The sequence below is a fragment of the Gopherus flavomarginatus genome, chromosome 1 (assembly GCF_025201925.1).
Source record: "Gopherus flavomarginatus isolate rGopFla2 chromosome 1, rGopFla2.mat.asm, whole genome shotgun sequence".
NCBI classification, from domain to species: Eukaryota; Metazoa; Chordata; order Testudines; family Testudinidae; genus Gopherus; species Gopherus flavomarginatus.
In genome coordinates, this window is record NC_066617.1 from 133,589,185 (window position 1) to 133,603,037 (window position 13,853).

The window sequence follows — 13,853 nt, forward strand, 5'->3', positions numbered from 1 at the left end:
GTTGGTCATCGCTAATGGGCAGAAGTCCTCTCACTGCTCTCTTGAGCATTTAGGCCCAGATCCAGGAAAGGACTTACGCCCCTATTTCTAAGCCCTTTACTGGATCAAGTCCTTAAAGTTCCCATTACCTTTACACCCATGTTGCTGCCTCACTATGTGACAAGAATTGCAGCTTTATCTAGTACATGCATCTCCCTTCTCTCTTCTCTTCCTTTTCTCCCATCCCGCTTCTATGCACCTGTTTAATGAATGCAGATCCCTCCCACTTTTCCAAGGCAGAAAATCTACAGACCAAGAAACTTACTTCTCAATTGTCCACCAAGCTAGACTTACAGCAATGAAGCTAATTCAGCTGATTTGCTTTGCTGGCTGCCTTGGAATAGGATGGGCTGTTCAACTGTCCAGTTTAGACAAAATCTGTAAGTACCACTTTTCTGTTTCAGTAGTAGCAAGCTACATTGGATTTTATGCTTTGAGTTAATGTATTTATGTTTAGTAATGCTCAGCTGAATTGATGCTGTAACAGCACAACCCAGGTTTAGCTGAACAGGAAACAAAATAGCAATATTTAGTTTTATTTCAGATGTTGGTATTATTATTTATGTAGATATTATTATTTATGTAGAGCCAAACATATAAGGAGTCTTACAGGCAAATAAATTATTTATTAGAAGATATACGTATTTCCCACATGAATCCTTGATTGTAAAACCTAATTCTATTTGATATAGAATTTTAAACCATTTCAGGCCAAAATCTGCCATCATTTATACCAGTGTAGGTCTGAAGTATCTCCATGGACTTCAACTTCCACTGACATACTGTGGGCAAGAAATTATACATTTTCCTTAAAAAAAATTACTGATATGTACAGCTCCATGCATGCACATGGCACTATATAAAACAATACGAATAGGTAATAATAATAAAGTTAATAATAAATCAAATTACTCTAGATTTACACAGGTGTAACTGAGAAAAGAATTTTGTCCTTTAAATCTGATATTTATATGTGTACAGAACAAAGAAAAAAATTAAAACTCCATGCTACATGAATAGGCAAAAATAAATTATCTAGATTGAAGCCAAAATAAAAAATGTTATTAGAAAAGTATCAGAATGTATGATCTCCTTTCTCGTGGTATAGTTTTTAAGTAGAAGAAAGAAAAATGTGCCTGAGATACTGCAACAAACATATACATTGCAACAATCTTGTAATTCAGCAGTATCTGTCACACTGATCAGAATGCTCCCAAACCAGTTTCCAAATGGTGATAGAATACTAAAGGCAGGAAAGTTGTTGGTAATGTTCTGCACTGTGTTAGTCAAAGGAAGATAAATGGTGCACATGCATAGGATAAATGTGTAAGGTCACTTCATTTATCTATATGTGCATTTTAGTTATCATTAGAGTTAGGATTACTAGATAGCAACTGTGAAAAAACAGGACAGGGGATGGGAGGTAATAAGCTCCTATATAAGAAAAAGTCCCAAAAATGGGAGTGTCCCTTTAAGAACAGGGCAGCTGGTCACCCTAATTTAGAGTACAAGTAGTGCAGATAGAGATCCTATTAGTCTTTATAGGAGTGTGACATTTTTAAGGTCAAACACACCTATTCTTGACCCTTTTCTTCACCCTGAATTCAGTATTCATATAGAGGCTGATTTTCAGCAGTCATTGGAGGTACAGGTGCTCAGTGCCTCTGAAAATGAAGCTCACAGCATATTTCATTATGTGTATAATAATGTGTTCATTTAGTGCCCAAACCAATACTGCCTGAAGACAATGAGAGTCTTTCCATTGATTTTAACAGGAGTTGGATCAGGTCTTTGAGTGATAGGTACATTCTTTAAAACTCTGTTGATTCTTTCTGAATGAAAGGAGGTATTAGAATATAATCTACTGTTAGTAATTCATTAATGGCACTATTTATTTTTACATTTTGGGAAAGATTCTGCTCTCTGTGATACCAGTGTAAACCCAAAGTAAGACTGTTCAAGCCAATCAAGTTGCTCTGGGTTTCTATTCAGAGCTGAGTCTGGCCCTTTGGCTCCAGCTCCACTGTCCTCAAACAAGAAAAATTCCATGGGCGTTTCCCCTAAGGACTGAAAGATCAGGGTCTTCAGCATAACAAAATAAACAAAATTGAAATCAGATGGGTGAGGTAATTGCTTTTATTGGACCAACTTCTGTTGGTGAGAGAGAGAGGCTGTCCAGCTACACAGAGCTCTTCTTCAGGTCTGGGGAAGGGGACTCCCAGGGTCCTAACAAAATGCAAGGTGGAACAGACTCTGAGAGTTCCTTTCCTGGACCTGAAGAAGAGCTCTGTGTAGCTCAGAATCAAGTCTCTCTTACCAACAGAAACTGGGCCAATAAAATATATTACCTCACTCACCTTGTCTCCCTAATATCCTGGGACCCACAGGGCTAGAGCTATACTGCATACAACTGAAATCAGTACATGAGAATGCAAAAAGAAAAAGAATTAGCATTAGGACAAATAGCCAGAGGCCATGTAGAGTGCACAATGAACTGGCTCACATTACATTGGTATTCAGGCTGACTAAAATGCTGTACCTGGTCTTCCAGCAATCACAAGAGAGCCCAAGGGCTTTATCTCAGAGGTGACTAAGGGGAATACTGTCAGGTTAAAAGTCACATGTAAAAAAAACCCCAGTCATTACTAACAGTACATTAGAGCATTCTCAGCTAGCGGTCTGAGGCCCCCTTGGGGGCTGCAAGAAGATTTCAGGGGGGCCGGCAAGCATGGCCGACATTAGATTTGCTGGGGCCCAGGGCAGAAAGCTGAAGCCCCATTGCATGGGGCTGAAGTGTGGGGCCCTGAGCCCCACCACCCAGAGCTGAAGCCTAAGCAAGTTAGCTTTGCAGGGGCCCCTGTGGTGTGGGACCTCAGGTGATTGCCCTGCTTGCTACCCCCTAATGCCAGCCCTGACATTTATATGCAGAAAAGCAGTTATTGTGGCACAGGTGGGCCTTGGAGTTTTTATAGCAAGTTGTGGGGGGCTTCAGAGAGAAAAGGGTTGAGAACCCTTGCATTAGAGAATGTTAAAGGGCCTGATTCACCACTCTGTTACATTAGTTTTAGGCCTCAGTTCAGCAATGTACTTAAGCATGTGTCTAGCTTTAAGCATATGAATAGTCTCACTGAAGTCAATGGGAGTTCTCATGCTTAAAGTTATAAACATAGAATATCAGGGTTGGAAGGGACCTCAGGCGGTCATCTAGTCCAACTCCCTGCTCAAAGCAGGACCAATCTCCAGACAGATTTTTGCCCCAGATCCCTATAATGGCCTCCTCAAGGATTGAACTCACAACCCTGGATTTAGCAGGCCAATGCGCAAACGACTGAGCTATCCCTCCCCTTCAAATCTCCCCATCACCCCAGTCAAAAGGCTGGTGGGGTGGTGCAGTGCCGAGGACCCCAGCAACCATTCCCATCCCCTCTAATGTCTGCCAAGAGAATACAGAGCTCCCCATCATATGCATACAGACACCTCCCCCCAACGGGGCCCTTCCCTTCTCTTAGAGATCTGTGCTTAGCACATCCTTATACACATTCTTGCTGAACTGGAGACTCATCTCATATCAGATAGCTCCAGTGGCATCACTGAAGTGATCAGCAGAAAATCTAAGTCTAAAAAAATCTAATTTACTTTCCATTAGTTAGTCTGTCTGTTTATACTTTGCATTTCACACATCTTGGAGAGTGAAATTAGACTAGATCATTCATTTTTCTTTGTAGTCCCTTTCTAGTCAGTTTCACTTTCCGGTTTGCACTAGCGTTGTAGGAAATTACTACAATCTGGGCAAAACCCATTTTAATTAAAAGATTTACTTAAAGAATTTACATATCAGGCTATTTAAAAAAAAGTTATGTTTTAGATTCAGGGCATGTCTACATGTATAGTGGTGCAGCTGCAATGATGCAGCTGTGACGCTCCAGCGCATCTCCTGTCTCCCAAGCTCTTCACAGGTACATTCACCTAATAAAGATAACTAAGATTATCTCCTAAACATTTGATCTGTTCCTTGAGTGTCTATAGCATTTAAAAAAAAAAAAAGCAAAATTGTCTATCAGAACATTTTTATAGTGGAAAATGGCTTTTCAACTAAAAGAAAGTTCTTGTGAAAATGTTTCCATTTTGTTGAACAATTTTGGTTTTCATAAAAAAAAAACCCCAAATCATGAAAAATGTCAATGAAAATGAAAAAAAAAATTGTGTCTTCAGAAATTTTTCATGATGGGAAAAACTTATTTCCCCATCAGCTCTAATAAATATATCAATATCCATTAGCTAAATGTCCTGGTCATCATATATTTACATAGAGACAAATTTGCTCTAACATTATGTTTTTTTCCATTTTCAGCACTAGATTTCTTTCCAAATGCGAGCGTGATTTTAGCAGCAAGAATGAGTTCATCTTTCATTGTTAATATTCCTAAGTGTATTTCTTCCTCTCAATTCACACCCACCACGATTAGACCAGCAGTAGCAGCTGTTGGTGATAAAGTTGCTATGCCAGGTATGGTGTATTCTTGATTTTTCTCTTTTGATGTGTCGATTCTTTTAACTTGTAATTATTTTATTGGTTATAAACCATGAGAGATTGACACCCTCAAAGGCCAAAGTCCTCCAGATAGCCACAGAAGATCAGGCAGAGTATGAGAAATAACAGTGCAAGCTTCCTCACAATCCCTCACTGATGTGACTCAACCATGACTTAGAAGGACCATTTCTATGTGAGATAGGGCAGGTTGATCTCCATGCCCATCAATGCTTGCCCTTTAATGGGACTGTCAAAAAGGTGGACAACTACGGTTAGAAAGCTTTTTTTATATAGCCACTTGTCCAGCAGCAACTTAACTGATACCAGCAGGTCATGTCACACAGTCCACTGCCTTCAGATAGCAATGACTTCAAGTCACTACTAGTAGTAATCCTGATTGGATTTCACTATTGAATTTATGAGTGAAATCCAGGCTATATAATGTTCAGTGCCAGGGTCACCATAGTGTGTGATCATTGTGTAGTAAGTTTGTGGCATCATGCAGTAGACAATGCTAGTCACTTAATGGTGCTGAGGCCCTAAAGTAGTGATTCCCAGTTATTTCTGAGTCCACCACCCTCCTTTGTGTTGCACTGGCCAATAGTCGCCTCCACCTGTATCCTTGTGCCATGCTCTGACACATGTGCAGCATCTTTTTTTCTGGCTGTTCTCCCTCTCTGACATATCCTCTCTTCTGTCTCCATTCTTTCTTCTCCTTTTCATCTGCTTTTTTCTATTTTTTAAAAATAAATTCTTGCTCCTTTTTGGGGGCTTTTCTTGCTTCCCTATTCATATTCTCACTCATGCTGCATGGGTTGTGGGCATCATTAGTGGCTCTGTAAGGCCAGGACACAGGCATCACATCTGTGCCCTATAATTATCCTGGAGGCGTCTCATTCCCTGCAACATGGCTGTGGCCTTCAGGGACAGCTAGTCAGAGATTTTTTGTTTAAAGCTTTTACTTGTAAGAAAGGTGGAAACATTTTTCAAAGAGAATTTCCAGTAAAGTATTTTCTGTTTTTCAACCAGTTCTTCCGGCAAGTAGACATGTTATCCAATCCATGCCCTACAGATACCCACACTGCTCAGTCCATATACTACTGTGGCCCCTGGCTAGTCACGATGTTGCTTAGTTGAGGCACCATGGTTGTGGCCTATGAGTTATGTGCACACTATAAATTTGGGAGAGAAAATCATTTTCAAAGTTCAATTCTATTTTCACACTATCCTTTCTTCCCTCATTAATACAGACAATGAGGACTACGTTGGCACCTTGCAATCTGTCCCTGAGAAAGGGGCAGGACATATTTGTTTTAGACGAGGAGTAAAGAACAGGGACTGAATTATGACTCAGTCCCAGTTCAGATCCTGTTTCCCACTTGCTCCATGAAGGATGTAAGCTGTGCCAACCTTTTCCTGCAACCTACTTCCCCTCCTCTGTGTTAGCTCATCCTGTGTCAATGCTCTATCCACTCCTCGCCTATCTGCACTGGCTAGGGACTAACATCCCCAGGGAGGCTACTTCTCCCACACATTACAACCCATGTTGCCCATATACGGGGGAGAAAGGGGCACCTTATGGTTCCTTACTCCCCTGTATGGGATGCTTGAGCCCTTAGATAACATCTTCAAACCACAGTGTCGGTAATAGGTTATGGTCTTGCTGCACTGATTGTTCATATGATTAATGTGAAGTTTTTATGCTGTCCTTTTTCAAGCTGTGACAGACACCAATCAGATCAAATCCCTCCACTCTTCCTCTACTGCCCAAGTTTACTTTGCGGGAGAATTCAAGAGTGTCTCATGTAGAATAGCCAGGGATCTTGTGAGCATGGACGTTGATGATGGGAACTACAAGCTGACCACAGTCGTAGGCTACCAGGTTGGGGTAGAAGTCTGTGAAAAAGCTAAAGGCCCCTTCTGCAATCGAGCCCTTCAGCCATCGTCGATTTACAGGTACCATATGAGCCAACTGAAATGAAAGTGCATTCAGTAGGGCTAAAATATTAGACTTTGGTAAGTCAGTGCTCTTACACAAGGTGATGCTGGCAACATGAAAGCATGAGAGGGTTTCCTTTCTCTAGCAAATATAAAAAGGGTTAAATATTTGTTTTTGTTTTTTAAAACATGCTAGGCTCAGAGTTGTTTAGGAATTGTTTCCTGCCCTGTGTGGTTCAGTCATTTCCACTATAATTCAGGAGAGGTACACTCTAAAAAAATGCAACTTATTTACTTCTGATTCATGGTCCCTAGTGTTTAATACATTTTGTTTAGACACCCACTGAAACCAAACACAAAGGTTTTAGAGATGAACCTTTCAGGCTCCACAACTACCTTAGGACTCAGATAGACCTGGGAAGTCAAAATGAGGGCTCTCGTAAAAAACATACATATGCATTCAAAAATGAGCTCTTATGTACACAGGACAAATTCTCCCCTCTGGTTCCAGCCCCTTTGCAAAGTATTCAGAATCTGGCGAGAGCTGCCGGGTTGAAACTAGAGCTGGTTAGGAATTTGTTGACAAAATGTTTTTTCATTGAAAACTGTTGACTTGTCAAAACTGAAACTTTTCATGGGGAAGAACCAGTTTTGACAAATTTCTGAACTCAAAAAAAAGTTGAAAAAAGTTTTGAAATTGTTAAAATGTCCTGGTTGAGATTTTCTAAGCAAAAAACTCAGTTTTCTGGTCTGAAGCCACATTTTATTTCTAAATTTAAGCTAATCATAGTACATTTAAAAATATTAAAATTTTGAGATTTTGACTTTTTGCCCTGATTTGAGATGGGCACATTTTTCAAAATCTCAACATTTTTTGGAGGATGGGAAAACCATTTTTTATCCAGCTCTAGTTGAGAATTCCACTGGTAGGTAGTGGGGTATGGGTTCAGAGCTGGCATAAGGCTGGCAGACCTGGCTCCCATGCCAACCAATCCCCACTACAGACTAGAAGGTGTGCTAGGAATTGAATGGGCTCTTCCAATTCACAGGTGGGTATGGTTCCTTACAACTTGTCTACACAGTGCAGCAATGCATGGTAGAGGGGTGTGATTTCTAACATGCATCAGGGTGTTGTGTTCTAATTGGCTCATGTAGACCTTGCTGGTGTTAACTAAGTTCCCTTGTGCACATTAATTGAGTGCTGTTTAAAGCAGATTTACGATAATGTGAACTGAGGAGCATTTACTGCACAACAGCATGGTCTACACAGGCCAGTTAGTGCACAACACATTGGTGCACTTCAGAAATCACACCCCTCTAGTTCACATTGCCACACTCTATAGTAAGCCTTAGAGTTCATAGCCAACTGTTACAAGTTACAGCAGCCCCATACCTATTCTAACTTATGCTGAGGCTAGGACAACTAAGGCTCAGGGCCGGCGCTTCCATTAGGCAACCCTAGGTGGTCGCCTAGGGCGCCAGGATTTAGGGGGCTGCATTTTGTGCGCTCCCCATGGGAGCTTCCTGTTCTGCTCCTGTTGCGCAACCGAAGAAGGACCTTCTGCCAACGTGCCGCGGAAAACAGCGGCAGGCAGTTGAGCAGCTCAATGGCTGCCGCTGTTGCCTGTGGCATTTCAGCGGAGGGTCCTTCTTCGGCGGCGCGATGGGAGCAGAACCGGAAGCTCCCGCGCACCCCGTGGGGAGCGCACAAAATGCCACACACCCCCGAATTCTGCCTAGGGCGCCAGAAACCCTAGTGCCGCTCCTGCTAAGACTATCTCTACTATAAGGTATGCCACTCTTTGTTGGCAGGAGAAATAAAACAAAATAAAACTACCTCCAATGAGGGGTGTTAACTGTCGATGGGAGAGCATCTCCTGCCGACAAAGCGCAGTCCATACTGGCACTTTTCTTGTTAAAACTTTTGTCGGTCAGAGGTGTGTTTTTTCCACACTCCTGACTGACAAAAAGTTTTACCAACAAAAGTGCCATGTAGACATAGCCTTAAGAATTGAGGAGGCAGAATCCCATTTTGCAAGCACATATGAGGATCTGAGTGTACAATGCCAGCTTGCGTAGATGCAATGGATGCATGCACTGTTTTTCTATTTTTCTCACTGCACCTTCTTCTGAAAATCAACATGCTCTAAGTAATGCAATGCATTATCTTTAGAAAGCTTCCTTATTACCAAATACCATAAGTGATCGTTCATAACTGTAAACTCAGACAAAAAGAAAAGTTATAGGTGGAGAATGAGGGCCTGGTCTAAAGCTTACCAGGTTCAAAGGACGTCTTTCCAGTGATTTCAATGGGCTTTGAATCAGGCCCATAAAGTGACTCAAAGAGAGATTAAAGAAAGAATTCCACTTACATGGATGAATTAAGAATGAAATGTGGAGAAAGAAGAGTACGGGTGGATATGAAGTCAAAGAGGAAGGGAGGAGCGAATCCATGCAGTTTGGAAACATGTGGATAGTTTCCTAGGTGAGTAAGAAACAGTGACAGACCCAAACCAAAACACTAGGTCCAAAAACACTCCCACCAAATATAGGTGAGCTTTAGAGCTGAATGCCAATTCAACATTTTAGACATGGGCACATCTTAGTAAGGAACCATTTCAAGTAATGGTGGGATGGGAGTCAGAAGGTCCTTCTTTATGAAGACAGAGAACAGGCTGTGACAGCAATTTTCTATCATAAAAAAAAGTTTGCTATTGTTTATTATGGACAATATTATCCTAGGTTAAAAACAATCCAGAGCTAACAACTGAACTAGACATACAGTGGTATTTTGTTATGATCCTGCTTAAGAGAATGTCTAACTTTTTTGCCCCTCTCTGCTTATTTAAGGGTAAATTTCTTTATTTTGGATGAAAATGCGGTAATAAGAGCTCACACAGGCTGGTCAGATGCCATACAAACAAACAATGGTGAGTCCCTAACATAGTGAAAAAGTCACTTAAGTTTATTCTCATGAAGCTCCTGTCATTCTGTGTCATAAAATCACCGTTACAGGATAATAAGTTGCTCTGCTAAAGGTATTTTAACACTAGCCTTTCTCTGTCCAGTTCATAGCACTGTGCAGAAACTTGGGACTGGATTATCATTTACACCAGACGTATTTTGTATCCACTTTGCAGTTAATCAGTTAATTTACACAGGTGTAAAAGGCTACAAAAAGGTGGAAGGCATGTGAGAAGCAGGCCTGTGATTTCATTTAGCCTGATTCATCCCTACAGTATAAGGGTTAAATAATAATAACAACTAATAATTAATCTGTTTGAGATTTAAAAATAAGTAACCAACAACTTCCTGCACTAGGTTAGACATCTAATGCCTTGTCTTCACATAAAACTGCATGGATTTAACTAATCTGGTTTAAAAACTGATTAAATTAAACTAGTGCAAAAGCTCAGTGAGGGCACTCTTAAATTGATTTATACCTGACTTCTGTTGAATTAGCATAAATGGATTCATTGCTGAATTAAGCTGAATTGACATAAGCCATTTTAAAATTTATTTGAGAGATTCCACCTGGAGACTGCACCAGTTTAATTATGGATCTTAAAAAAAACAAATGTTTAGGATACCACTATACTGAAATGAGAGGTGCAATTGCAGCATGGGCTCGGATATCTATGCTAGCTTTGATGGAGCTAGTACAGCTAAAAATAGCAGGGAATAAGTGGCAGCATGGCAGCGTGGGCATGCCAGGGACCCTGGGCACATACTTGCATTGCCAGCCTTTGCTGAACTCTGTACCTTCATGTCTTCACTGCTATTTTAGCTGCATTATCTAGATTAAAGCTAATGTCAGTATGTCAGACTGTCCTGCAACCACAACTATGATTAAAGTGTACATATACCTTTAGACAAACTGCTAGTTTGTGTGTAAACAAGGCCTAAGTACCTGAATGCACCTATAAACCACATGCTTAGATGTCTAAATAGTAGGGATATCAAACGATTAAAAAAATTGCAATTAATCACAAGATTTAAAAAAAGTTGTGATTAATTGCACTGTTAAATGATAATAGAATATCAATTTAAATGTATTATAAATATTTTTGGATGTTTTCCAACATCTTCAAATATACTGATATCAGTTACAACACAATACCATGTGTACAGTGCTCTTTATATTATTTTTATTACAAATATTTACACTGTAAAAAAGATAAACAAAAAAATAGCATTTTTCAATTCACCTCATACTAGTACTGTAGTGCAATCTCTTTATTGTGAAAGTTCAACTTACAAATGTAGACTTCTTTTTTTATGTAACTGCCCTCAAAAACAAAACAATGTAAATCTTTAGAGCCTACAAATCAAAGCATGAAGGGTCATACAAATGTTTAGTATATCTGGCATGTAAATATCTTGCAACACTGGCTACAAGAGTGACATGAGAATACTTGTTCTCACTTTCAGGTGATGTAACTAAGAAGCAGGCAGCATTATCTCCTGTAAATGTAAACAAACATGTTTGTCTTAGCGACTGGCTGAACAAGAAGTAGGACTGAGTGGACTTGTAGACTCTAAAGTTTTACCTTATTTTGTTAACTGTGATGACAGCCCTACTAAATAATACTACGTACACCCTCACATCAGGGTGCAAAAGGGAAACATCGGTTTGAAAATCTACCCCGATGGCTTTAACTCCCTAAATATTTTGTCTTTACATTTTAGTGACAACCTTCATGGCATATGATGGATCATTCTTAGGGCGGGCCGGAGGAATGATAGTGATCACGGTACTGCTTTCTGTTGGTATGTTCGTGCTGGTGGTTGGCTTAATTGTGGCAGCAGCTCTTGGAGGAAAAAAATCATAAATCAGGCAAGCCAAGATTGCCTTCCAGAACAAAAATGACTACCGACCTGAATGAACTGTCTTCCGGGAATCAAGAATATCTACAATAATGAGTGCTGCATTAAAGAGGAAACATGAAGAATTAGAAATAGTATAAATCAGAATTGAAGATGTTTAATGTATCAAATGAAAACTGTATGTAGCCTGATTTACAATGTGACAATTTTTATATCAAGAGTTAACATTAGAGTTGGGCCCAAACCGAAACTCTAGGTCTAAACAACCCTGATGTTTGGTTGTAAGTTGGCTTGTGCCTAGCTAAGATACTTTGGTGCCATAAACAAAAATCCATTCTCATTAACCTGAGACATGCAGCTAGGGAGTTGTATATCATGTGCCACAGTGCATGAGTTTTAATTCTAAGAGCAACATTTCTCAGGGTGCTTGGGCAGGCTTTATATCTCAGTGTCTTAACACATCTGCTGTGTTAATGGTTGTATGGTGTGCAATGGTTGATTATGGGTGCACTGAGGGCTATGGCTCATTGTGTATAGTGAATTTCTATTTACACCCGTGAATCAGAGGCCACCATCTTTGAGTCTGACATTTCACGTTGGTTAGAGAGGATGTATGGTGCATTGTGCTAACTGGTATAGGAGTTGATTTTAGATGCCTGATCCTTAGAGATGTTGAGTAGCTATAACTTCCATTAACCCAAATCCACAAGCTTCTAACTGACATCAATGAGAGCTGCAGGTCCCTGGTGTCATGTCCTATAGGGTTCAAACCTAGGTCTTCAGAGGCCATGAGAACAACCACACTCCAACCTGCCACCTGGCAGTCTGCTGACAATGGCTTACCTGGGACCCATGAAGCCCAGCCCCAGAGTTAGGCTCTGCCCTGAGGTCCATTTGGCAGAGCCCTGAAGCAGCTGACTGGCCCACGGGCCCTACTTAAGCTGGCAGCAGGAACAGTAAGTTGTCTGAACAACTGGGCTTCACTCTGCTTGGGACTGTGTGCCTCGTGGCTCCATGTCCTTGATTTCTTGGCATCTGACTTGTGGTTCTGGAGTTTGTTTCCTACCTCTGACCTCCTGGTATCCTGACCCATCTTGACTCTGGTTCCTGACTTGTGATTCTGAGCCCCAGTCTGTCTTCTGCTTCTGACCTTCTGGTATCCTGACCCAGCTGACTCTTGACTCCTGTCTTGTGACTGGACTCTGGCTCCAACTGCTAGGTTTGACCTGGTTGTGACACCCAGTACCTCTCAGGATCAGGCCCTACCATGGCATTGTAGATGTCCTGATGAGTTTACATGGTTTGCATATTGATCCATAGTGACAGTTATTCTCCCGAAGGGTCTGTGCCCAGGGCCACTCTGAAAATTTTCATTTATGCTAATGAGACTTGTCAAGTAACCACTAAAATTGAGCTGAAAGAGCTTTTATTGCTTTGAGCTGAGAGGCCTCATCTCAGCTGACAGAATTTGCTTTGATGTTTTGGCAACTGCACTCAGACCTCTGAAGTGGTCCAGCTGTGAGCTCTCGGAGGTATAAATATTTTCAATTAGTATTTTCAGTATAAATAATAATACCAATAACCAAATCAAATTCTTTAGGATTGAGGCTCTGGAGTGGTTAAAGATAAATTTAGTTTAGTCAAAGACTGTGAATGACATCATAAGGTGATGGAATTAAAGATTTCTTTTAAAATAGAAATTTAAAATAAAATAGATGGTTAAAGCAAACAGGAAGTATGATATAACCATACACTGCATTTTTATACTCACATTCCAAAATGAAATGGTGCAGCCAGGGGTGACCATTCCCTGAATGAGGAGAATGGGTAAATAATCCTTTTTCTAATGGTATCTTGATGGTGGATGAGCATGCTAATCTAAAATTAATGTGCTATTCTTTAAAAAATAATTTACAACAACACTCTTGATTAATTAGCATTAAGCCTATCTTTTACCATATCTATATTTCCGCTACCTTAATTAAAATACCTTCTACTCCCTCATTGGCTATGGCTATTTAATATTAAACATCTAACATTATCTTTAACAACTGTGTAAATGCCATTCCAATAACTGTCAGTATAGATTACGTCCAAAACTCTTGCTAGAACCAAACACATTTACAACATGGCCTGGGTTATGTCCTAAGTTATCGCTAACTTAGCTATGAGTTCTCTTTCTTCACTTCACCCACAATTTACCACGCCCTCGCTATTGTCAAATCTAAACTTTGGCCCCAAACTGTATTCTCCACTTACATTTTAGTACATTTCTATTACATTTTTATGTAATATAAACAAACATCACTTTTATAGGCTACAGAGGACAGGTTCCCAATCATCATCATGTGGCAAAAGGAAAAAAATACTGAAAAAAAATAGATTGAGAACATGGAGTCTGAGGTTTAATGGAGATGCGAATATGGCAGACCCCTACATAATTATATAAAAGTACAACCTATAACTAAGAGAGAGAGTGGGAAACGATAGAAATACATTGGGCCAAATTCTTCTCTCG

General features: G+C 40.3%; 1 protein-coding gene across 1 annotated transcript; it reads left to right on the forward strand.

The window, feature by feature from the left end:
• Positions 1-337: 337 nt before the first annotated feature.
• Positions 338-11,439, forward strand: UPK2 (uroplakin 2). The gene is made up of 5 exons (XM_050925143.1): positions 338-419; positions 4,391-4,546; positions 6,289-6,526; positions 9,359-9,438; positions 11,198-11,439. Exons 1-5 carry the CDS (start codon positions 338-340, stop codon positions 11,338-11,340), a joined length of 699 nt encoding a protein of 232 aa, XP_050781100.1. The 3' UTR covers positions 11,341-11,439.
• The last annotated feature ends 2,414 nt before the right edge of the window (positions 11,440-13,853 follow it).